The following is a 24,791-nucleotide window of genomic DNA, read 5'->3' on the forward strand; positions in this document are numbered from 1 at the left end:
TTACAACTGCGCCTGCACGGAGCGTGTGTGGACTTTTTCTCGTCACTCACAACCACCTGGGCAGCACTCACGTTGTCCTGCAGGCCGCAGGTCGTGGGAGGGAGGGTCTGTGCAGGTCCTGCGCCTTGCTGAGGAGGGGTGTGTGCATCCTGTGTCTGCAGACCTGGAGGGTGACTGGGTGCGTGGTGTTTCCTGAGAGCCTGGGCCGTTCTTTGTGGAGGACTTCAGGCATTGTGAACTGACTTTCTTTCTTTCTTTCTTTCTTTCTTTCTTTCTTTCTTTCTTTCTTTCTTTCTTTCTTTCTTTCTTTCTTTCTTTCTTTCTTTCCTTCCTTCCTTCCTTCCTTCCTTCCTTCCTTCCTCCCTCCCTCCCTCCCTCCCTCCCTCCCTCCCTCCCTCCCCTCCCCTCCCCTCCCCTCCCCTCCCCTCCCCTCCCCTCCCCTCCCCTCCCCTCCCCTCTCCCCCTCCCCCCCTCCCCGCCTGCCTGCCTGCCTGCCTGCCTGCCTGCCTTCCTTCCTTCCTTCTTCTAAAGGTTTATTTATTTATTTGAAAGGCCAAGTTGGAGAGAGAGAGAGGGCTTCCATCTGCTGCTTCACTTCCCAGATGGCCGCAGTGGCCAGAGTGCACCAGTCTGATGCCAGGAGCTTCCTCTGGGGCAGGGCCCAAGCACTTACCGTCTTCCATTGCTTTCCCAGGCCACAGCACACTTGGATATTTGCAACACTATTCATGGGCAATACAGAATTATCAACTTAAAAATTAACCTACTATCAATTCATAGAATCTTGAATTCCACCTGCGGTTGCCTTGGCAGGGCCACACCAAGTGAGTTCACGGGCCTTACATGGCCCACAGGCCAGATGTTCCTACCCCTGTCCCAGAGAAACAGCAGTGCCCACTGGAGTGGCCCAGAGCTGCGCAGCCAGGCCCCACAGAGGGCCAGAGCCCACGAGGCCCACCTCCTGGGGGGCAAAGGGCAGCAGTGCAGTCAGAGGAAGGCGGAAGTGGTGGTGAGACTGCGGGTGCACCCCCTGCCCCGCCCCGCCCCACCCCTTGCGGTAGTCTTCAGCGCATGGTGTGGGGCTGCTCACAGCAGACTCAGGGCCTGGAGAAACACGTGACATGGGGGTGTGGCCTGCCACCTCTGGCGCTGTGTTCTGAGCTTTGGAGCTAATGGCCAGCAGAGGTCCTGTCTCCAGTAATAGAACACCTTGTTCTCCTGTAGTTAGACATCGCCAGGAGCCAAATGCTTATCGAATCCATTTTCATAGTTGTACTAAAGTAGGCGTGGAAGGATCTGTTATTAGAAAGTGATCACAGGAGTGGATGGGTGAGTGTGCCCAGTTGGGGAAGTGGGTGAATTCTCTGTGGCCGTTTAGTTTGTGCAAGTCCCAGATGCAGAATTGACTGTATTAGGGCACTCTCAGGAGCAAGGAAAAAATCTGTTCTGACAAGCACAGGGCAGTGCGGAGCTGGGCCGGCGTCTCCAGTTCTGGACTCTGGACTCTCGACTCACATGGTTGGGAGCCATTCATTCCCCAGAGAAGGCTCTGGCTCTGATGTCTCCGCTCGGGCTGCCAGGCCAGGCAGGTACCATGTTTCATTCTGGTACAGCCTGCCCAAAAGGAAGGAAGCCGGCACGCAGAGACCTGGGCCTGTGGCCTGGCACCGCGGGCACTGCAGCGTCTACCCTGGGCCACGAGAGGAGGCTGTGCGTGAAAGTGGACGTCGGCCCAGGGAGGGTGCAGGCAGGCCGAGAAGACCGCACCGGGTTCCTTGCGGGCCGCGTGCCTCTCAGGGCCTGGGACTGCTGCCTGCTGGTGCCATGCGGAAGCTCTCCCGGGAGCCGGGCCGCAGACGCTCCAGCTGGGTGCAGGCTTTCCCTGGGCCTGGCTTGCTGAGAAATTGTTTATGTGGGTGGAGCAGTCCTGATCCAGTCCAGATGCTCTGAAATCTGAAACATTTTAAGCGCTGACAAGAAATTTTAAGTTTCATATTTCGAAATGTTTCAAATTTTTTGATTGATTTATTGAGAGAGAGAGTTCTTCTGTCTGATGGTGTACTCCCCAGTTGGCCGCAGTGGCTGGAGCTGTGCCGATCCAAAGCCAGGAGCCAGAAGCTTCTTCTGGTTCTCCCACACAGGTGCAGGGGCCCAAGGATCTGGGCCATCTTCTGCTGCATTCCCAGGCCATAGCAGAGAGCTGGATTGGAAGTGGAGCAGCCGGGTCTCGAACCGGTGCCCATATGGGATGCCGGTGCTTCAGGCCAGGGCGTTAACCTGCTGCGCCTCAGCGCTGGCCCTGAAACCTTGCAGATTTTGATCTTCAGTTTAAGGTGCTCAGCTGGTAAAGTCTGCACAAATATTCCCAATCCAGAAAGCTGACGTCTGAGCCAGCGTCTCCTGGAGGAGGTATTCAGCCCGCACTCCTCGGTTCTGGTCGGGGCGGGGTGGTCGGCCCGCCTTCCCCTCCCTGTCCAGCCCCGGGTGAGCTGCTCAGGGAATCACAGTTTGGGGGCCCCTGGATTTTGTGGTGCTTTCTTAAAAGTGATGAACAGCTCAGCATAGGTTAGTTAGGACATTTTATGCTCTCCTGAAACACTGGGCCGTCTGCTGTGTTTGATGTCCACTACTAGACAATGCCCGTATTTCCTGCTCCCTGGGCCCCAAGGCTGCCCCGGGGAAGTGCGGACTTCGCAGTCTAAGGAAAGTGTGTCCTCAGACAGATTCTGTAGCTCCACAGAACTTGCTGTAGAAAGCCCGACGGGGAGTGAGGTAGAGTGAGCAGGTGACCGCACAGGTCAGGCCCGTGGACCGGCTGCCCCTGCCCCGCCGCGCGTTCTTTCAGAGAGCGGTCTCTCTGTGCAAGCCTTGAGGTGGACGCTCGGACAGGAAGAAGAGATTCACCCGGGGTGGGCATTGATGAGTGCCCAAGGTCACTGAGTGACGAGTGGCCCACACCCGTGCTGGCTCACCCGGGTGCGTCCCAGCTCTGGTTCCGATCCGGCTCCTGCTAATGCACACGTGAGAGGCAGGGGTGAGGGCTCAAGTGCTTGGGTCTTTTCCAGCCGGGTGTTCAGACTCCTGACTTCAGCCTGGCCCACCACCAACCGTTGTGGGCATTTGGGGAGTGAACCAGCAGGAAGCAGATCTGTCTTTGTGTCTGTCTGTCTTTCCTTTCACATAGAGAAAGCTGAGATTGACCAGGCTTACGGTAAAGCAGTCAAACTGTGTTTGACAGAATCTTCTTCCAGGAGGCGGACACGGTGCAGTCCTGAGTTGGCCACGTTTCCGACTGGCACAGTTGGCCCTTGCACGCGTGGCCCTCTCCTGGCACAGTTAGCCCTCGCACGCGTGGCACTCTCTGCTGAGAGAATTGTTCGGTGTCAGACCTCAATTTCCTATCACATGGTTCAACCGCAGGGTTCCCTGGTGACTTAATTTAACAGACATTTAATTAAATAGCGATTTACAATAGAAACAGGTGGTTATTACCTGCCTGCTGTATTAGATCATAACGTTTTTAGTGTTGAAATTCTGCACTGTTGAGGCTGGTGCTGTGGTGTACCGGGTTAAGCTGCCACCTGCCATGCCAGCATCCCCTCCCTGTAGGCACTGGTTCCTGTCCCAGCTGCTCCACTTCTGATCCAATTCCCTACTAGTGGCCTGGAAGAAGCAGCAGAGGATGGCTCAGTGCTTGGGCCCCTGCACCCATGTGGGTGACCTGGATGAAGCTCCTGGCTCCTGGATTTTGCCTGACCCAGCACTGGCCCTTGAGGCCATCTGGAAAGTGAACCAGCGGATAGAAGAACTCTCTCTCTAACTCTGACTTTCAGGATAAATAAATAAATGTTAAAAAGAAAACTCTGCACACTTTTTTTTTAAGTGCTCCCAGAGAAAGTTACTTTGTTCCAGTCTGGGTGTCATCTCCTCAGATGTTTTCATTGTTTGATAAGGGGTGAAATGCTGATTTTCCCTTGAACGTGTTACCTGGGCGTGGCGACTGCTGTGTTTTCAAGTGAAGAGCTGATGATTCTGTAGAGAACTGGTGTTTTTTTTTTTTTGTACAAAACTGACATCCAGTGTCTGGGGTTGGCGTTGAAGCTACAGAACAACAGAGGAAGTAATATGAATATAAAGCGGATTTTGAACGCGCTCGGGAGGTGCTCGGGTTGGCGTGTTCCGTGTATGCATGTGACGGCGCTTCCTTAATGCCGAGTGTCGTCTTGTCTGCAGGCATGAGTTGCTCGAGGAAGCCCGGAGACAGGGTTTACCGTTTGCACAGTGGGACGGGCCGACGGTGGTGGTCTGGCTGGAGGTGCGTCTCTTCCTGCGGGTCAGGGTGGGACGTTAGGTAGACTCCTGCTCATCTAGGCCCTCTTGTTTCCCGTCTCCAGCTCTGGGTCGGGATGCCAGCCTGGTACGTGGCTGCGTGCCGAGCAAACGTGAAAAGCGGGGCCATCATGTCAGCACTGTCTGACACGGAGATCCAGCGGGAGATCGGCATCAGCAACCCGCTGCACCGGCTGAAGCTGCGGCTGGCCATCCAGGAGATCATGTCACTCACCAGCCCGTCCGCCCCGCCCACGTCCAGAACGGTGCGTCCCAGGGGAACTGCGCGTGCTGGGGAGGGGCGCCTGCCTGGAGGTCACACCCCCGTGCGGCTAGAAAACACCCTGGTGGAGTTGTAATTCAGTCCTAGAATTCGGATTTATCAGAACTCAGAATCTGTGGGATTGAATGATCCGAGGAAACTTGGCAAGAATGGCATGATATAAAAATAGGAGTTCATTTTCAAAGACAGAAAGGTAAGGGACAGATTTAAATACGAGTCAGAATTGAACCAGTGCGAGGGCCTCTTGAGGAAGAATAACGTTCCAAGGACAACTCGACACTTTCTGAATTTCGTTTCTCATGATCCGTAGCAGAAGTGGGGAAGTCCTTGCTGCGTGTGGGGAGGCTCGCTGAGCACGTGTCCGCGTGCGTGCCGTTGTGCGTGACGTGAGCACACGCAGAGGAGGGCGCACGCCTCAGTGAGTCGTGGGGTCCGAACAGCCTGGGGAGCCAAGGGCCTGCGCCAGGGCTCCCTGGCAGGTACGCCCAGTGCCGCAGCCTTGCCGTGACGTGGTGCAGTGCTTAGTCTTTCATTCGGAGCGTTGCGTGTGGATCGCCCCGTTGCGTGTGGATTCGCCCCGTTGTCCGTGTGGATTCGCCCCGTTGTCCGTGTGGATTCGCCCCGTTGTTTGTGGATTCGCCCCGTTGCGTGTGGATTCGCCCCGTTGCGTGTGGATCGCCCCGTTGCGTGTGGATTCGCCCCGTTGCGTGTGGATCGCCCCGTTGCGTGTGGATCGCCCCGTTGCGTGTGGATTCGCCCCGTTGCGTGTGGATCGCCCCGTTGCGTGTGGATCGCCCCGTTGCGTGTGGATCGCCCGTTGCGTGTGGATGCCCCGTTGTCCGTGTGAGCAGGGCTCTGGGGAGTCACGTGTCTGTGTGTGTGGCCGAGCGCTGGCTCTTGCTGCACCTTGGAAACGTCCAGTTTCCTGCCGCTGACGGGCCGCTGAGAGGCGGCTGCTGCCCAGTGAGCACACTCGCGCTGGACAGCCCGTGAGAGACGGGACACTCAGGGAGGCAGCGATGAGCTCTGCTTGTCCCTGTTGGCCTGCTGGGCTCGTCAGGGCTTGGCCGCCAGCAGCCCAGGATTCCAGCAGTTTCTGGATCTGCAGGCGCTCCCCACGAGGGGTCTGGACTGGGCCAGCTTGTCTACAGGCAGATCCTGGAAAGCCATCGAGAGGGAAAGCTGAGACTCCGGGCATGGAAACGTGGACGGCTGCTGGGAGAGGGGCGAGGCAGCCTCTCCTTTGTTGACTCGGGCGTTAGACGCTGCCGGGGTCCCCAGGCCCGGCCCCCTGTCCACCCTGAGAGAAGACAGCTCTCGGCAGGAGATGTCCTCCCAGGGCGGCTGACCCAGCCTCATCGGAGGCTCAGCCACTTGACCGGCGGAGTGTCGTGGCTTTTTGGTTGTTGTGTTTCTCTTAGTGAGGGGTTACGGTAGTTAGCAGCGTGCACCTCCGTGTGCGTGGAGGTTTCGTGAACAGGCTCCCACCTGCCCTTGGTGTGGCCTTTGTGCCGACGAAGGTGCTGTGTGGTTTTCCAAGTTCTCACAAACGTTCCCATAAAGGTGGCGTCTCAGGCATCCAGGTTAAGAATCACGAGGAGGGCCTCCCGGGAGGCAGCCCCTGCACACTGCGTGCGGCCAGGCCGCAGGTCTTGGGCTCCGGGGGCTTCGCGCTGCCGGTGCCCAGCACGCTCCTGCTGCCTGGGCTCTGCCCTGCTCCTGGCCTCTTCCGTCCCCTCGGGCTTGGGTTGTCTGGGCGAGCGACGTGCCCCTCGCCCTGGAGTGTCACTCCATAGCCAAGCAGCGTTTTCTTGCTGCATTCTTTGTCCTTGACCTTTGGGTAAGACAGCTCAAGTCTCTTGAATCAGGCGTTACTGAGCAGTTCTCAGGAGCACAAAGCGTGTTTTCTCCTCCTTGTGTTTCACGTGCCGCAGGGCAAGCCGCTGAGGACACGGAGTGGCAGGACGTGGCTGTCCTTTGGAAGGGGTGGGCTTGGTCTCAGGTCCTCCTCTGTCCAGAGCAGAGGAGCCCCTCTCTGCCTGTGGCTTATGTGTGTGCCCTCTCCTCTCTGTCTCGCTTCCTGTGCCCTGGATGTGGCTGGTGCACTGGGGTCACCTAGACCACAGGAAATGTCTGGTTAACACACGAAGAGATGGAAACACTCGCAGCCACGCCGCAAACGGTCAGTCTCGCCCGGCTCATGCTCCTGCCAGTGTGCTTGCCACTGCAGACTGGCTGGGCTCTGCCTCTTTGTTGAAAGCAGAAATACCATTTCACCTTCGGTTGTTTTGGATAAGTATTTCCTTTAGGTCTGTAGTAACTGTGTAAAATAGGATTTGCATTTCCTTTTACTTTTTTTGAGGAACTTCATGCTGTTAGATTGCTCGATTCCAGAGGGGTTCAGTTCCTCGCTGCCTTTGGACAGACCATGGTTTCGCGCCCGTGGTGCCTGTCTCGCCCCGCTGCCCCTTTCCTGGGTGTGCTTGGCATGGCAAGAGCGTGCCCCTTGCATGAGAGGTTGCACTGGCCGTTTTGCATGAGTTTTGCATGACACTTTGACGTTCTGCGCTTTTTCACTCAGCTGAACCGCGTCTCCCCACCGTGATTCGCCTGCATTCCTGACGCTCACTGATACTAACAGTTTTGTTCTTTTGCATTCCTAACCACGTAACCTCAGGAGGATGAGGAGGGGAGCTGGGCTCAGGTTGGAGTCTTTCTGTAACGTTCTCCTTACTGTATGTATGGGGTGGGGAGGTGTTGCTAGACTGGCAGCATTGGCAGGCACAGCACAGCACGCAAGACTGCGTCTCATGGACAATCTTGAACATCGCTCACATGGAGCCTGGCAGTTGTCATTAATGAACACGGGCCACTTTTTAGATTCCATCTCTCACCCCCTGCCCTGTGCCCGGGCAGCTCTGGAGTGCACGTGCAGCTGCCTGCGGAGCTGTCTCTGGTGTGAGCTCTGCTGGCGGGAAATCCTAAAACAGATGTCCAGGCTCAGAGGCTGGCGTGGTGCCTCTGCCCCTCCGTGTCCCCTCTCCCTGAGGACCGTCCCAGCCCCGTGTCCGTTGGCGGGAGCTCCTCACGGCACCCTGGGAAGTTGAATCTCCTGGTGCTTGCTGTGCAGTTGAGTTTTCAGCTCACCAAAGGCAGTGTCCCATGTTTCTCGGTGTCAGTGTTCAGTCCTCCGGTGAAACAGCAGCGGTTCCTTCGTCCAGCTCTGCCACACGGCGCGGCGGGCGGCGTGGCGCTCGGGGGCGTAGAAGCCACTGTCTGAGGAGTTTTCCTGGCTGCAGAGTGACAACCAGGAGAACTGTTGTCCTCTGGTCCTCCCAGGGTACTGGCTGTCAGGTCAGTGTTTAAAAACACGAGGAGGGCCGCTGTCGCATGGCTTGGAGCCCCCCCGGGTTTGGGCATCTTGTAAATGCCCTCTCGGTAACATCACCACCAGCGCCTCCTCACAGGACAGCAGGACCGCCAGGGGATTAGCCAGGGGCCTTTCCTGGGCCTTCAGTTTTGGCGTCTCTGACAGTATGAAGCAGGACGCAGTCAGCACACGAGGCACACGCTGAGTCAGGTCAGCTTAGCGTGTGCTCTCTGCAGTGGGAACGTACCAGAGCGGCCAGGCGATGCCAGGGTCCGCCAGCGTGCAGTCTTCAGTGACAGCCGCCACAGCCCCATCACCCCTCTTGTAGAAGTTGCAGGGCCTGCCCACCCGGAGCTGGCACCTGCTGGCCCCGGATGCTCGGGAGGAGCAGAAAGCCGCGAGATGTGTCCAGTTTGACGAGTGGTGAGGGGCCGTGTGGGGACCCAGCGGTGAGCAGACAGTGGCAGCCCTCCCGCCAGGCGTGCACCTTGCCCTGCGCTCCTGGCGCCAGGCTGTGTGTGACACTCAGCGTGCCCTGAGGAGCCGAGGCCTCGGTGTGCCTCTGGGAAGGGTGGAGGGGGTAGGACGGCCCCGCAGGGCGGGGGCTCTGCAAGGGTCGAGCCTGATCCTCTCAGTTCTCCGTGGCTGCCCACCTTAGGATTGTGGGTAGAGCGCAGGACACGTGTGCAGAGATGAGCGGCCTGCCGCCTCTGCCGTGTAAGAACGCACAGTAGGGCCGGTGTGATGGCTGAAGCCTCCGCCGCGGTGCTGCTTCGTGCCCCGGTGCTCCACTTCTGGTGCAGCCCCCTGCTGTGGCCTGAGAGAGCAGCAGAGGATGCCCAGTGCCTGGGCCCCTGCACCCACGGGGGGCTCGGATGGAGCTCCTGGCTCCGGGCGTAGTACTCGTCACTCTGGCCATCTAGGGAGTGAACCAGCACTTGGAAGACCTCTCTGTCTCCCTCCCTCTCTGTAACTCTGATTTTCAAATAAATCTTTAAAAACAAAGGATGCACAGCCAGAAGACAGGAAACTGGTGTCCGGTGCTCAGGCTGTGGCTGTGAGGTCTCTGAGAGGCAGCCGAGAGTGAAGTCGTGGTGATCCTGGAGGTCGCCCGGCGCTGGGCGTGGTTCTTGGCGAGAGCAGTGAAGTTGATGTTTTTCTGTCAGAACTTGAGCAGTCTTGCTGGAATTGGAGGTGGAGCGTGAGGGCAGCGCCCGACGGTAGAGGAGCCGCGAGCAGAGCGAGGGGCCGTCTCACGCACACGGGCTCCCTGACTCGTCCTCGAGCATTTTACGGGTTTGGAAAAGTGCATTTCAGTCCAATCCTAGGATGTAGAAGTAGGCTTTGCTGTGTATTGCCTGGGGCCCTAGTGCGTGACTGAAGCTGCTCTCAAAGCCCCTGTCTGTGCTGACGCCCGTGTCACCCCAGGTGACAGCGCGCTCTCCCAGCGCCTGTGTTACAGTACCGGGACTTCCACGGCGGTGTGAGTAGAAGTGGCAAGGGTGGGCCTCCTCCCCTGTGCGCTGTCCGAAGGGAAGCATGTGGTGGGAGCCGTGTCAGGTGCATCACCTTCCCTCCATCCTGGATGGCCGCCGGGCGTCCGTGAATGGAGGGGGTCTTGGCAGGAGCTTTTCCTGCGCCTTCCGAGGGGCGGCGTGTCCTGTGCTTCTCCGTCTCTTGATAGCGGTGAGCTTCACTGCTTTGAAGTGTTGACCCAACCTGTGTCCCTGGGTACTAAAGCCTGCTGGTCAGGATCGCTCAATCTGTTAACGCATTGTTGATTGCTCAGTTAAAGGTTGCTAAGGTTAGGATCCTTTTGCGTATGTGCATTTGTAATGTCTTTAGGGTAGCTATCAGTAGTGTGTTGGATGTTTCTTCTTTTTCAAGAAACAGTTTGTGTAGAGTTGTGGATTGTATGCATTTATTTTGATAAATGGTGGAGTTCCCCAGTGAGGAAGCCCCCTGGAGTGCAGGTGTGTGATAAAGAGAAGGTGGCTGTGAGTGGAGGGCCTATTGGTTGTGGGCTGTCTGTCTTCCCGAGCGGCCCAGTGTTGTGCACGGTGCCCTGTGGTCTCTGCACGTTTACTGGATCTGTACTGATGTCACCTCTTTCCTGTTGACCTTGGTAATTCGTGGCTTCTCTTTTTTCTTAATCAATGATTAGGGCTTGTTAATGTTATTGGTATTTATGAAGACTGTTGTATTTTTTTCTAGTATTGTCCTGGTTTTGTCTCATGATTTGCGCTCTTTTGCTTTCTTCCTTCTCCATGCTTTTTTTTTTTTTTTTTTAAGATCATTCATTCCTTCCTTCATTCAAAGGCAGAGTCGCAAAGAGAAAGAGCGAGCATGTGCGAATGCCTCCACCTGCTGGTTCACTCGCGGGGCCCACAGTGGCCAGGACTGGGGTAGGCCCAGAGCAGGAGCCAGGAACGCACCTGCTGGTTCACTCCCGGGGCCCACAGTGGCCAGGACTGGGGTAGGCCCAGAGCAGGAGCCAGGAACGCATCCTGATTTCCCACATGGGAGGCAGGGCTCAAGTGTTTGGACCCCCATCTGTTGCCTTCTCAGGCACATTAGCAGGGAGCCGGCACGGAAGCCAAGCAGCCCGGATTCTAAGGGGACCCGTGTGGGGCGCCAGGTTCATCAGCCCTGCCTCACCCTGCTGAGCTGCACTCCGCCCCTCCGTGCTGTGGGTTTTGTTTCTTTATTTCACATTTTTATTGGAGGCCTTTCTGCATTTACTGTATAAGAATTTTAGTCCCATAAATGTCTCTCGGGCTGTTAACTGTTTCTCACAGTTTTTGAATATATTATGTTTTCACTTTCATTCATTAAAACACTCAATTCAATTAAATTTTCACTTAATTAAACTTTCATTCGATTAAAATCTCTCGTTTTCCTTGTGATGTCGTCTTTGGCACATGGCTGTTCACTCAGATGTCAGTTTCCAGGTATTCGAGAGGGTTCTAGATATGTTTTCATTGTTGATTTCTGTTTTAATTTAGTTGAAGCCAGAAAACTTTGTATGATTTCAGTCTTTAAATATTTTAAAATTTGTCTGGGGGCTGGCACTGTGGTATAGTGTGTAAAGGTGCCGCCTGCAGTGCCGGCATCCCATATGGGTGCTGGGTTGAGTACCGGCTGCTCCACTTCTGACCCAGCTCCCTGCTGTTGCCTGAGAAAGCAGTGGAGGATGGCCAAGTCCTTGGGCCCCTGCACCCGCGTGGGAGACCTGGAGGAAGCTCCTGGCTCCTGGCTTCGGATTGGCTCAGCTCTGGCTGTTGTGGCCAATTGGGGAGTGAACCAGCAGATGGAAGACCTCTCTCTGTCTCTCTCTCTCTCTCTCTCTGTAACTCTGCCTTTCAAATAAAATGAATAAATTAAAAAATGATTTTAAAAAAGATGTGTCTGCCTTGGAGACTGTCCATGTGCCCCTGAACAGGCTGCATTCTGCTGGGCAGAGTGCAGGTGAGCTGTCAGTCGGGGTCCCTGGTGGTGCTGTTTCAGGCTCCGCGTCCTTTCTGACTCCTGTTTCTTGGCTGTTCTGTCAGTTACGAGGCAGGAGGGTTGGCGGCCTCTGATTCTGAATTGATCTGTTTCCCCATCCAGCCTTATTGGTTGTTGCTTTGTGTCTTCTTAAACATTCTTAGTTCACTCTTGCTGATTCTGAAATTAGCAGATGTTTTGCTTAGAAAAGCAAGTGTTAAAAATAAAATTAGGGCTGGCATTTGGCCCGGTGGGTCAGAACACCAGAGTGGCGGGGTTCAACACCTGCCTCCCTTGCCCGACTCCAGCCGCCTGTCGGTGCGCACCCTGGAGTCTGCAGCGATGGCAGAAGCAGCTGGGCTCCTGGTAGCCATCTAGGGGTCAGGGCTGTGTTCCTGCCCTGTGGCTTTGTTCCCAGCCTGGGCCATGCACACGGGGGGCATCTGGGAAGGGAGCCAGCTGATGGAACACCCCCACCCCGTGTCTCTCTGCCTTTCAAATAAGTACATTTTAAAAATTAAAACCAGCCACAGCTATTTGAATGAATAGAGTTGAGCCTTCAAACTTGTTCATGAGTCGTGATCATGCTTTGTTGTCATATTAAAAATAATTTCAGAAAGGAAACTTGTGGTCAGTCACAGTTTCGGCTCGTTAAGTTAGACGTATTGCAGATGAATCAGATTCTCGTGACGTGATTCCTCTTGTGTAACGTGTTACTGACTTGGGAAAGGTAGCGCTCAGTCACGTGTTCTGAAACCACAGAGGGCACTGCTCTCGCCGGCTGAGCGTCTGCGGCCGCGTGCGGGCTGGCAGGCTGGCGCTGACCCGGCTCGTTCCTTACAAGCAGACGCTTGCGTACGGGGACATGAACCACGAGTGGATCGGCAACGAGTGGCTGCCCAGCCTGGGCCTTCCCCAGTACCGCAGCTACTTCATGGAGTGCCTCGTGGACGCCCGGATGCTGGACCACTTGACCAAGAAGGACCTCCGCGGGCAGCTGAAGATGGTCGACAGCTTTCACAGGTGGCTTGGTGGAAGCGTTTCACTGATTGCCGGGGAGGCGTGTCTGTGGCCGTCCTGAGTAGCCCTCTCTCCTCCTGTCTGCAGGAACAGCTTCCAGTGTGGAATCATGTGCCTGCGAAGGTTGAATTACGACCGCAAAGAGCTGGAGAGGAAGCGGGAGGAAAGCCAGCACGAAGTGAAAGGCTAGTACGGCGGGCGTGGTGCCGTGCCGGCTGCCGCGGCGCGCTCCTGTTGAAGGAATCGGGGCAGGCTGTGAGGGTGGAGATAGTGTGGGGACCCCAGCCCCCGGCGCTTCCTCTCTGGCCTCGGTCTGTGGGTGGGGTGTCTCGGGACTGGCACTGTCCTCTTCTGCCAGGGGTGCCCAGAGCGTGGGTGAGCAGGTGCCTGCTGTCTGCTCGCTCGATTCTTGCGTGGGAAACTCAGCGTGGGGGTGGGGCCAAGGCCTCGAGCACTGAAGGGGGCCAGGGGCTGTGCTCCCGGAGGGCGTGGGCCCTGGGGAGGGGTCAGGAAGGCGGTGCCCACCCAGCGCCCCTGGACACTGAGCTCACGTGGAGTCACAGGGTTCTCAGTGTCTGAGGCGGGGTGAGAAGCAAGCGTCGTTCAGTGAGTCGGGGCAGGGCACTCACGCCGGGGATGGAGGGTGCCAGGCATCCTGGTCTTCAGTGTGAGGCTGGAAGGTGGATCCCCTGGCAGGGCGGTTTGTCATGATTGAGTCGACGTGAATAATGGAAATCCTTGAGTCTGCATTCACACACACGCATGCACACGCGCACACACGCGCACACACGTATGTGTGTATGTTGGGAATGCAGTGTGTGAGCTGGTTTCATTTGCTGTTGGTGAAAGCTGCCTGAGAGTGACTGGCGGCCATCTGAAAGTATTTTTACAGAGCGGCTATTTTTAGATGGCTGACAGAACCGATTTTGTAATTGGTTAATTTGCATCAGATCAGATCAGCCCTTCCCCCCAGTCTCTAACACGCTGGAGTGTGTTTCCAGGTTTCTCTCTTTGTAAGTGGCTCGACAGAGGCTTGGAATCAGTAATGGGAGGTGTCCCCGGAGTGGTGCCTTCAGGAGACACCAGTCTGTGCGCTGGGGGTCCTGTTCCTCACAGTCCCCTTGTTAGGGGCCCTGCGCCCTCACCGTTTTCTGTTCTCTGGAGACACCGTTCGCACGAGAGCGTCGTTGTTCTTTTGTCCACTGTTCACTGGAAGGAGGAGTTCCTTTTTTCCTCCCTAATTTCTAATGCTTCTGTGTTGTTTTTTTTTTTTTTTTAAGATTTACTTATTTATTTGAAAGAGTAAGAGAGACACACACACACACACACACACACACACACACAGCTTCCACCTGCTGTGTCAGGCCATAACCAGGACCCAGGAGCTCCACTGGGATCTCCCACGTGGGTGGCAGGGACCCACGTGCCTGGGCCATCGTCTGCCTTCGCAGGTGCATTAGCAGGGAGCTGGATTGGAAGCAGAGCAGCGGGGACTCAGCCTGGCACTCTGGTATGGGAGCTGGCCCGGTAGGCAGCAGCTCAACCTGCTGCAGGCGACACAGTCCCCACGGAGGACTTGCGAGTGGGCTGTGCCTAGAAAGGAGCAGGGCCAGGGCGCCGCGTCTCAGTGCCCACCCGGGCGCCCCGTGGCAGTGCCTGCAGCACTTAGGAGGGCCGAGAGCGAGGCTGCACTGGGGGCCCTGCCCTGGGGGGCACGCGGTGGCGGCTTTCTGAAGGGCGTGGCCACCACTGCCGTTTACAGACGTGCTTGTGTGGAGCAACGACCGCGTCATGCGCTGGATCCTGTCCATCGGCCTGAAAGAGTACGCCAACAACCTTGTCGAGAGCGGCGTGCACGGCGCGCTGCTGGCCCTGGACGAGACCTTCGACTTCAGCGCGCTGGCCCTGTTGCTGCAGATCCCGACCCAGAATACACAGGTGAGTGGGCACCCGGCCGCGCCGCCTGGCTGGGCGAGTGCTCCGTTGTTGATGGAGGGTGGACTTCAGACAGTGCCCAGAGGCTGGTCCTCTGTGCTCAGCTAGTCTGAGATGTGCTGCTCCGTGATCAGCGAGGGCTAAATCTCCAGTGTGTTTCTATCATGTTTCCATTTGCTTATAAGTCTGAACATCCTTCTTTTTTTTTTTTTTTTTTTTAAACACTTATTTATTTGAAAGCAGAGTTGCAAACAGAGAGGGAGAATCCACTGGTTCAGCTGGTGGCAGGGGCCCAGCTACATGGACCACCTTCCACTGCTTTCCCAGGCGCATCAGCAGGGAGCTGGATCGGAGGTGCAGCAGCCGGGACTTGAACCGGCGCCCGTATGGGATGCTAGCGCTGCAGGCAGCGGCTTCACCTGCTGTGCCACCATGTCGGCCCCCTTGCCCTGCTTTTCCCGGGTGCATTAGCAGGGAGTGGATGTGAAGTGGAGCAGCTGGGACTCGAACCTGCGAGGACTGCTGGTGGTGCAGCTGCACTTAACCCATTGCTCCACAGCTGTGCCCTGGAACCCTGCAGTAGACAACATCAGGAGAACCTTCCCTTCCGGTCCAGGCGCTTGTCAGCGTGGAATCTTTAGTTCTTAGGTGAAAGAAAGTATTTCCAGGTGTGCCACATGGAGATTCTGTTAACTGTGCTCTGGGAGTAAGGGACTGTGTAACTCTCTTTGACTTAGGGGCCCATTTGAAAACCGGGACACTTTAAAGCCTGATTTAAAATACTGTTATGTAGTGGGTAAAGCGGGTAAAGTGCCAGCATCCCATTTGGGCGTCGGTTCGAGTCTCGGCTGTTCCACTTCTATCCCGCCTCTGCTGTGGTCTGGGAAAGCAGTAGAAGATGGTCCAGGTCCTTGGGCCTCTGCACCCATGTGGGAGCCCCGGAAGACACTCCTGGCTCCTGGCTTCAGATTGGCGCCGCCCCAGCCGGTGTGGCCAGTTGGGGAGTGAACCAGCGGATGGAAGACACCCTCCCCCAACCTTTCCTTCTCTCTCTGTGTAACTCTGACTTTCAAATAAATAAATGTTGGAAAAAAAGTACTATTATGGGCAGTGAATAAGCTTTTTAAGTGTCGTGGTTTAAAAGGCAGTTGTGGTGTGCTGACATCAGTCGGGTTGGAGTGATGTAAGTTTTGCTGGTGGTTGCTCTGTGATTTCAGGCCCGAGCTGTCTTGGAAAGAGAATTTAACAACCTTCTGGTCATGGGGACTGACCGGCGGTTTGATGAAGTAAGTTTCTGGTCTGATGTTTTTGAAATTTGTGTAAGATGTAACTTCCTTTATTACTCTCAGGGCAGCCACATAGCAAGGCCGTCTCTTCTCAAACTGGAGATAAATTTACTTGAGTTTAGCTTCGCTCTCCCAAATTCACAGCAAAAGAACCATTAAGAAACCAACATTTTCATGACACAGTTTTCTCTTCATTTTTGCCGTTAAATGTTCACACCTCTTTAGACTGATCCTCAGAGTGGAAACACTGGCTGCAGTCTGGGGCTGGGGCCTGGGTGTTGTGTTTCGGGGCAGCTGGGGTCCTGTGTCCCGGGCTCAGGGCTGCTGTGTCCCGGAACAACGTGAGTTTCTTCCTGTTTCACCCACTTATTCCCATTCTTCCTCGGCACTCAGTGAGGCTCCGGTTTGCCAAGGAGAATATAGAACCCATGTCTGCAGAGAAAGCTGGCATCACACAGACTTGTTTATGTTTTGACAACTCTTAGGACAAGCACAGCGCTCTGTCAGGAACGTGCTCTCTGTGCGGCGAGACAGGAAACGTGGCGACAAGTTAGCAGAGTGCTCGGGAGGATCCTGGGGCCGGCCCAGTCAGGAGCATGACCCTGCCCTTGACCCTGAAGTCTACCTGGTCATGCGGAAGGGGGTGCAGGCACAGAGAAAGCACAGGTTCCTGAGTCAGCACTGTCTGTCCTTCCTTTTTATATGCATTTCACTTCCTGTTCTTTCATCTCCAGGACGATGACAAGAGCTTTAGGAGAGCGCCTTCCTGGAGGAAAAAGTTTAGACCAAAGGACATTCGCGGCCTGGCTGCTGGGTCAGCAGAGACGCTGCCTGCAAACTTCCGTGTGACTTCCTCCATGTCTTCACCCTCTGTGCAGCCCAAGAAGATGCAGATGGACGGTACGTGGGGCCTCGCTCTGCGCCTCTGGGCGGGAGCTTGCGCGGTCTTGTGTCTGGGACATGAGTGGTCCGCAGCCGCCTGCGTCTGGGAGGGTGGTGCATGCTCTGATGTAACTGCCGCCAAGTTCTTGCTAACGTTTGCTATGCAGAGGTAGCGATGAGGCCCTCAGGCCACTCCCGTCTGTTGGGTCAGCGTGAGGAGCTCAGGTCCTCAGGTGTGCACCGGGCAGCACCGGCGGCTCCCTCGTGCCGTGGCAACGTGGCAGCCTCACACTACGTGACTTACATGGTTCATACCCAGGGCTTCTCTCCACCCTAATTTATTTGTTCATTTGAAAGACAGAGTTACGGGGAGGGGAGACAGAGTGGGAGAGAGAGAGCGAGCTTCCATCCACTTGTTCACTCCCCAAATGACCGCAACAGCCAGAGCTGGGCCTGACCAGAGCCAGGAGCTTTTCCAAGTCTCCAATGCGGGTGCAGGGGCACAAGCACTTGGGCCATTTTCTACTGCCTTCCCAGGTGCAGCAGGACTCGAACCAATGCCCATGTGGAATGCCAGTGCTGCAGGTGGCGACCTAACCCACTACACCACAGCGCCGGCCTGACTGCGTACATTTTAAATAGCACACAACTTCCTGCTTTAAAAGAAATTTGCTGGCTTATTTGAAGCAGAGGGGCAGTTCCCGCTTCTGTGAGGAGGTTTTCTGCTGTTCCGTGGCGTGCACGAGGGCAGGGAGGCAGAGGGTGAGCCTCGGGAAGTTGGCGGTGGCTCCAGCGGGCCCGAGAGCACCCCCAGGGCACTTGGCCCAGCACAGGCGAGAGCTGACAGTTGCTCTGCCTTGGCTCCATGACTGAGAGCCCGCCTGCCAGGGCTTGCGGCGGGCTCTGCCTCCAGTGGTGCGTGGCCTCGAGTGAGCCGTGGACAGTGCCTTCACAGGAGCGTCTTCCTCTCAGGGTGTCTGAGTATTAAATGAGCCGTCCAGGAACTGGCCCTCTGTCGGCTCTCACAGGCCCTTGAGGGAGCCCCGCTGTCCGGGGGGCAGCGCCCCTCCCGCTGGAAAGCTGTGCCCATGGGGTTTTAGAGTTTTTTCTGTCGTCAGCCCCTCCCTGAAGTAGGTTTGTAAATTTCACTCTCACTAGCCTGTGTAGGAATCCGAGAAATGTACATTTATATAAAGTCTTATTAAGCTGAGCACTTTTAAGTGAGGGTGGCTTACTTTTTAATAAAAAGGGTTTGTGTGCTTTGTTTTGCCCAGTTGGATACTATACTTGGGAGAGGGGGAATTACTTAGTGTCTTTTAATTAGCAACTTTTTAGAAAGTAGCATTTTCCCTCCAATGGGACCTGCGCGTAATTCTTATAAATCTGAACTCTGACTTGGCCTCTAACTTTGTCTCTGTGGACTCACTGAGTTTTCTGAATGGAGTTATTTTCCCTGTGGCTTCGATTTGTTTTCTTCATAAACTACATCTCCCCGTTAGACATTGCAGCAGCCGGCGCCGCGGCTCACTAGGCTAATCCTTCGCCTGCAGCGCCGGCACACCGGGTTCTAGTCCCGGTTGGGGCGCCGGATTCTGTCCTGGTTGCCCCTCTTCCTGTCCAGCTCTCTGCTGTGTCCAGGGAGTGCAGTGGAGGATGGCCCAGGTGCTTGGGCCCTGCACCCCATGGGAGACCAGGAGGAAGCACCTGGCTGCTGGCTTTGGATCGGCGCAGCGCTCCTGCCATAGCAGCCATTTTGGGGGTGAACCAACGGAAGGAAGACCTTTCTCTCTGTCTCTCTCTCTCACTGTCCACTCTGCCTGTCAAAACAAAACAAACAAACAACCAAAAAAACCAAAAAGACATTGCAGCGACATTCAGATACATTAGAAATAAATGTAGGAGAAAGTACAGGGACTGTGTTGTGCAAAAGACAGCTTTTTACACTTCGATGATAACTAAGCGTAAGCCTGGTAAATGCATGATTTCGCAGCTTCTTAAGTGACAGGATGTAAAGTGAATTCCAGCGTCTCCTGGGCTCCTAGACCGAGAAGGATTCAGACGATTGCCGGTGTTGCCATGGCACCCGTGTGTTAGCGTCCTTTCTGGGCCCCTGGCAGGATCCTGATAAAGTGTTCTCCGGGAGCCACAGACCCTTGAAAGTTCCCTGGCCAGCTGGTGAGGGTCAGGCCTAGGGACTGGCTGCGCAGGGGGCTTGCGGCGTTCTGCAGAGCCCGCGACTGGGCTGTTTTCATGTCTGTAGCCTGCGCACCTGCTCTCAGCCCCCCGGGGCCGTGAGTGCACACAGGGAGGTTTCCAGCTGGGCCGGGGCCCAGGCCACCTCTGCCCTGCGTGACCATCAGAGAAAGAAAGTGGTCACTTTAGGTAGTTGTCATTTATGCAAATGTGCATTCAGAAGTGTTTTTCTTTCTTTCTTTATTTGAAAGGCAGAGTTACAGAGAGAGAAAGACAAATCTTCCATTGCTGGTCTCTCCCCTGTTGGCTGCACTTCCTGGGGCTGTGCCAGGCCAAAACCAGGAGTCAGGAGCTTCCTCTGGGTCTCCCACGTGGGAGCAGGGGCCCAAGCACGTGGGCCATTTTCTGCGGCTTTCCCAGGCCACAGCGGGAGCTGGAATTGGAAGTGGAGCAGCCGGGCTTGAACCGGCGCCCATGTGGGATGCTGGTGCTGCAGGCCGTGGCTGTACCTTCTGTGCCACAGCGCCGGCCCCTCAACAGCGGTTCTCTCTCCCTTGAGACTTCACTTGTGTTTTGGAGTTGAGCTCCAGGGTCTCCCAGGTCCCTCAGCAGGTGCCTGATGGTGTGGAAACGTGTGTGTGCTTGTGTGAGACTAACTGCACGCTGTGTTGCACGCTTCCCGCTTCCTCCTGTGGGTCGGCAGGCAGCTCATCGGGAGCGCAGAGGCTGGACTCGGCCGCAGTCAGGACTTACTCCTGCTGAAGCCTCCTGTGGTGAGTGGGGAGCAGCGCGGCCCTGCACTGGGCACAGGGGCGGCCGTGGGCACGCGGGCACCGCCACAGGGCCGCTCGGGGTTCTGGCCCCGCCGTGACGGGCAGCCTCCGTTGACTGGGGAGAGTCACTAGCTCTCTGCGCCCATTGAGATAATCTTGGTGTTAGAGTGGATCATAGGGAGATTGCTGGTGTGTCCTCATTTTTTAAGGAGAAACATGTATTTCCACTCTTTCCTTAAACCTGAAAATGCTGCCCACTTTAAGGGTCTGCTGCAGCACTGGCGGGGACTGAGCGCAGCACAGCGGAGGCGGCAGCCGGGGGCGGCTTGTGCCCAGGCACCGACCCTGGTGTCCTCGTGCACGTGCGGGGCCCTGGGCTGCTTTGTTAGCAGCTCCCGCCCCCACCACGCGCCCCGCGCCCCCAGGTTCTGTGTCCAGTCGTGCCTCACGTCATGAGGCTCCAGGACCCTGGGCACTAACTAGCTGCTGCAGAGGGCGGCGTGTAGCGGCCAGGCCGCGCTGCCGCCCCAGGCTCTGGTGACCCAGTGGGTGGCACTGCCTCCCCTGCTGGCCGGGCGGGGCGGGGGCGGAACCTGCAGCTGGGTCTGCTCCACTCGGTTCCCGGTTCTCAGCTGAGACCCTTCGGTGGGTTCATTACCTCTGTTTTAGTGGTGACTTTTCTACGCATCGGTCCAGATGCGGTCAGACGAAGTATTCTCACCAGGCGGCAGCCTCCGTGATGTTCTGCCTGCGGTTGGCAAAGCAGGGCGGGGGGAGGGCGGGGTGGGCGGGGCGCCTGCGAGGAGGCACCGCCTCTCCCGCACACCTGCGCTGAGGCTGCCCCTGCTTCTGTCCCCAGTGTACCCGCACTACTTCTACAGATGATTCTGCAGCGCTGGGGACCCAGCAGACGCGCCGCCTTGGACTCCCGTGGAATCTTTAACCTGTTGATACTTGTTACATGGACCCTGAGATATTTTATTACAGAGTTTTTAATTAGTGAAAAATTCATGAATACCATAGAGAAAATATTTTAGAATTTAATGTTTCTTATATTTATGTAAACTTATGGCCTTCATTTATATAGTTCCCTTTTTCATGTATATCCAGGCTATAAATATCCTGTGAAATCAATTCATGTTCTTATACCTAATGTTGGTCTTTGAAATGAATGTACTGTAATGCTTGTATGTATAAATCCTATGAACAAATATAGGGCTTTTGTAAATTATGCATTATTGTAATTATCACTGTTTGATCTGGGGATGAGAAACCACGACAGAGAAGGGGATTTTACTACGTCTGTAAAGTCACGACAGAGCAGTGTGCGTCCTTTACCTCGCTCTACAACAATCATTTGGAAACAAGCAGATTTAATGTCCAGCGATTATTGTCATATTTTAAAGACTGACCTTAACTGTACTTTTTTTCTAGCAAGCAATGCTTTATTCTGCAGCCTGAGCAGATTTAAAATCTCTGGTGTTCAGTGTCAGCTTCTAAAAGTCGGGGCTGGAAGGGCCTGCAGAGCGCTGCGGAGAGCTCTCCGCACCGGGGACCCTTCCAGCCCTGAGCCGGGAGCCACACTCATGAGCCAGGAGCAGGGGTGGGGGGCGGTGGGAGCCGCCCACACAGCTGCTCACCGAGGACCAATCACCACGCAGTGTGCTCTCATCTCGGACACATGTGGTGCAATCTAATAAAGGCCTTACCGTTCTTACGCAAATCAGCTTCCACGTTTGTTTGTAAACATGCGGAAAGAGTGGACCTAGTCGTACCTTTTTAGATTCTGATGCTACAGCCATTTTGGACTGCAGAAGTAGCAGATGTGGCTTTTACTTCTAAATGGCGTGTTGTTAGGCCAGCGAGAAGCGCGTCAGGTCAGGCCCGTGGTGCGTCCCGCGGCCGGTGCGCAGACGCGCGTCCTTCGGCGTTGGCCTCCGCTTTGAACCCACTTGCGAGCTCCTGGTGCCTGTTGTGATCTCTGGATCCTTGTGACCTCCCCGATTCCGTGACAGAGTCTGTACAGTCTACTTTTGAACTGTTTTTATCACAGTATTTATTGCTTTCTTTCAATAAAGTACTGAAGCATTTCCACTGCCAATAAAGACAGCAGCCTGAGTGGCGAGCGCGCGGCTGCTTTATCCCCCGGGGGGCGAGTCTCACTTCACTGATCAGTCAATGCGCGCAGTAAAGACGCTGGAAGACGGACACGCAGGATAAGGACTCCATCCGGGGACCACCAGGCAGCTCCCGCCCTCTGCTCTGGAGGTCCAGAGACCCCATCTCACCAGTACCCCGGGAGACGGGTGGTCGGCCCGACCCAAGAACAGAAATGGGTGGGCTCAGGGCGAGTCTCTGTGTGGCACTGGCCTGAAGAGGAGCCCAGGAGTGTGTGGGGGCATGTCCCAGCCACGCTTTCTCAGCCGGCCACTCGGGAGTGGCCCCCGCAGCCGTCCATGGGGGAGCAGGAAGCCTGGGTGTCTGGTCGCCCAAACCAAGTCCTGAGTCGGGGGCCCACCCCAGCTGCAGGGCTGGAGGTACATTCCTGGGAAGAAAGTCGGGCAGTGGTTCTGAGGGTGGCTGACAGTTCTAGGACAAGGGAAGGGTGCGGCCCTCAGGCCTGGGGATGCCCAGAGCCCCCGGCAGGGTCTGGGTGGCCACCGCCACTTTCGTCTCGTTTTCTGTCTTCCTGCCGCGTGCCTCGCTGTGGGCGGCAGACGCTTCCGCATGACTTGGTTTCATTGCGGGTGAACACATTGCAGCTTGTTTCCATCAGAACGGCTGCCAGGGAATTCCTGCTTTTCTCCGTGGAGCCTGTGCGCTGGCTTAGCTTGGGGGCAGCCGCCGTGCCTCCTGGACCGGGGTTAACTGTGAGGTCTAAGACGGTGGGGCGCGTGGGTCACGCTGCCGCGTGCTGCTTCAGACACCTGTGTTAGTTCCAGGTGGCCCTCCCTGCCAGCCCCCTGCCGACGCGCCTGGGAAGGCAGCAGGAGACGCCCAAATGAATCTTTAAAAATGAGATACATGATATTAACACGCCCTCCAGCTTTTCCCAGAGCTGAACAGAGCCAGACAGGCCTTGCGTAGGTTAAAGCCTCAGGAGAAACAGAAGCAAGGGCAGTTGATCACTGATTCATAAGTTGTGTGTTATCAAACATTTCATTAATTCCTCAGTACTTCTGTGCATTTTCTTTTTAAAGTCAGTTGAAACAAGCCAAGAAAGCAACCAGGAGAGGTGCTGGGCCAGTCCTGGCTGTGCGGGCTGCGTCTCACACCAACAGGGCCAGGCTTCCCTGTGCGGCCCCGGCCCGGGGCCTCGGGTGTCCTCACAGTCACTGCACGCACCTGCTGCCTGCTAGGGATCGGACCGAGGCTGCTCCCCACCCGGGCCTGCTGGCGACACCAAGGCAGCGGCCCTGTTAGGTGATGCCCTCTTCCCACGGGGCTCCCGGGCAGCAGCTGCTGTGGCCTGGTTCCTGGGGGGGCTGTGCTCACCCGGTCTCGCTCCTCACCTTTGGAGAAGCTGACAGAACCCAGCTCCTGGTTCTCGGTGAGGGACCACGACGGCCACGGCCACAGTTCTCGCCTCGAGAAGACGGTGAAAGGGCGCCACTTAGGGATCGTGGGGTTGGAAAGCCTGCAGGTCGGCAGGGGCTTCAGTCCCCAGTTCTCCAACAGCGTAGTTTCTTTCGCTTGTTTTTATTTTTGTGTTTACTTGAAAGGCATAAATCTCCGCTCTCCAAATGCCTGCAACAGCCAGCCCGGGCCAGGCTGGACCCAAGAGTCTGGCACTTGGTCTTTGACAGGATGGCGGGACTAAACCAGGCTGGTGGATACGGGAGGCAGCTGTGCCAGGCGGTGCCACAACGCCAGCTCCAGCTCGCCTCTTAATTCCGTTTTGTCCGTGAACTTGAACCTCTGACGTTGGGCCACGCGGTCTTGCAGCTTCCCCCTGGGCTCCGTGGATCTCCTGGCCTGGAAGAAATAAGCCAGGAAGTCGGAGGTGGCAGCGCCCCGAGACCAGCATGCTGGGAGGGAGGGCCTCCTGCCGTCCCACCCTGGGTGCCAGACGGGTAGGTGAAGCAACCGACTTGGAAACGCCAGTCCCCACAGGCCCGATGGGGAGAGGAGAGGAGAAACTCGAGGCCCTGGACGCACGGCCCGAGTCAGTTCTTCCCAGCCGTGGCCAGTCACGAGAGCCGGCTCCAGCGGGGGCAGAGGTGAGCAGTCCCCGGAGTGCACTGCCCGGGAGCGTGTTAGTGGTCACTGGGGAGGACGTGTGGCCCAGCAAGCTAAGCCACTGCTTGCGACTCCTGCATCAAAGGGCCGGGTCAAGTCCTGGCTGCTCTGCTTCTGATCCAGCGTCCTGATAATGCGTCCTGAGAGGCAGCAGCTGATGGCTCAAGTGCCCGGGCCCCTTCTCTCCAAACAGGGAGGACAGGGTAGAGTTGCTGGCCCCTGGCGTCAGCCTGGTCTAACTCTGGCCGTCATGGATGTTAGGGGAGTGAAGGAGCAGATGGAAGATTTTCCTCTCGTTCTGCCTTCCAGGTAGATGGACATAGATAAGACACACTGGCAGCTGCTTTGCTCCACTTTGGGGTGATGCATCACACACTGATGCAGGACGGGAACTTTTTTTTTTTTTTTAAGATTATTTATTTGAAAGGCAGAGTTGGATAGGAGAGTTCACTCCCCAAATGGCTGCAGTGTCTGGAGCCGGGCCAATCTGAAGCCACTCCCACGCGAGTGCAGGGGCCCAAAGACTTGGGCCATCTTCTGCTGCTTTCCCAGGAACATTTGCAGGGAGCTGGATCAGAAATGGAGCAGCCGGGACTCGAACCGGCACCCAGCTGGGATGCCAGCACTGCAGGCGGTGGCTTTACCTGCTGCGCCACACAGCAGCCCCAGGGGAACATTCTCATGCATGAAAGACACTCCTACATCGTCTTGGAGTTTTTCTCTAGGTTTTCCTCGCCATTGGCTGTTTTCCTAATTCCACCCCAAGGTTCAGTAGAGAAGACGTTGTTTGTCCTGGCCCAGCGGGTCGACACCGTCACTGGGATTTCTTGGGGTCTGCTGGTCTTTGCTGGCATCGTGCCGTGACTGTAGTCACCAGCTGGGGCCGGAGGCGGCTGGCATCGCCGGCGGGCGATTCCTCGGCACTCTTTCCCGCGGCTTCGGCACCTCCAGGAGGCCCGTCTGGGCCACTTCACAGCTTCCTGGCCGCGGGCAAG

General features: G+C 56.3%; 1 protein-coding gene across 18 annotated transcripts in view; it reads left to right on the plus strand.

Annotated features, from left to right (window-relative positions):
* Window positions 1-21,675, plus strand: part of PPFIA1 (PTPRF interacting protein alpha 1) — a 104,353-nt gene extending 82,678 nt beyond the window's left edge. For 5 of the 18 annotated variants that reach the window (XM_070061187.1, XM_070061296.1, XM_070061383.1 and 2 more), the window contains 11 exons: window positions 4,234-4,315; window positions 4,395-4,595; window positions 6,732-6,794; window positions 7,290-7,316; window positions 12,316-12,491; window positions 12,576-12,673; window positions 14,251-14,426; window positions 15,641-15,709; window positions 16,444-16,609; window positions 19,488-19,557; window positions 20,417-21,675. In XM_070061187.1, coding sequence (XP_069917288.1) covers window positions 4,234-4,315; window positions 4,395-4,595; window positions 6,732-6,794; window positions 7,290-7,316; window positions 12,316-12,491; window positions 12,576-12,673; window positions 14,251-14,426; window positions 15,641-15,709; window positions 16,444-16,609; window positions 19,488-19,546 — 1,117 coding nt within the window. In that variant the 3' untranslated portion in view covers window positions 19,547-19,557; window positions 20,417-21,675. The remainder of the gene's footprint in view (window positions 1-4,233; window positions 4,316-4,394; window positions 4,596-6,731; window positions 6,795-7,289; window positions 7,317-12,315; window positions 12,492-12,575; window positions 12,674-14,250; window positions 14,427-15,640; window positions 15,710-16,443; window positions 16,610-19,487; window positions 19,558-20,416) is intronic. The other 13 variants (XM_070061265.1, XM_070061821.1, XM_070061688.1 and 10 more) reach the window with 5 other exon arrangements.
* Window positions 21,676-24,791: the final 3,116 nt, after the last annotated feature.

The sequence above is a fragment of the Oryctolagus cuniculus genome, chromosome 1 (assembly GCF_964237555.1).
Source record: "Oryctolagus cuniculus chromosome 1, mOryCun1.1, whole genome shotgun sequence".
Classification (NCBI taxonomy): domain Eukaryota; kingdom Metazoa; phylum Chordata; class Mammalia; order Lagomorpha; family Leporidae; genus Oryctolagus; species Oryctolagus cuniculus.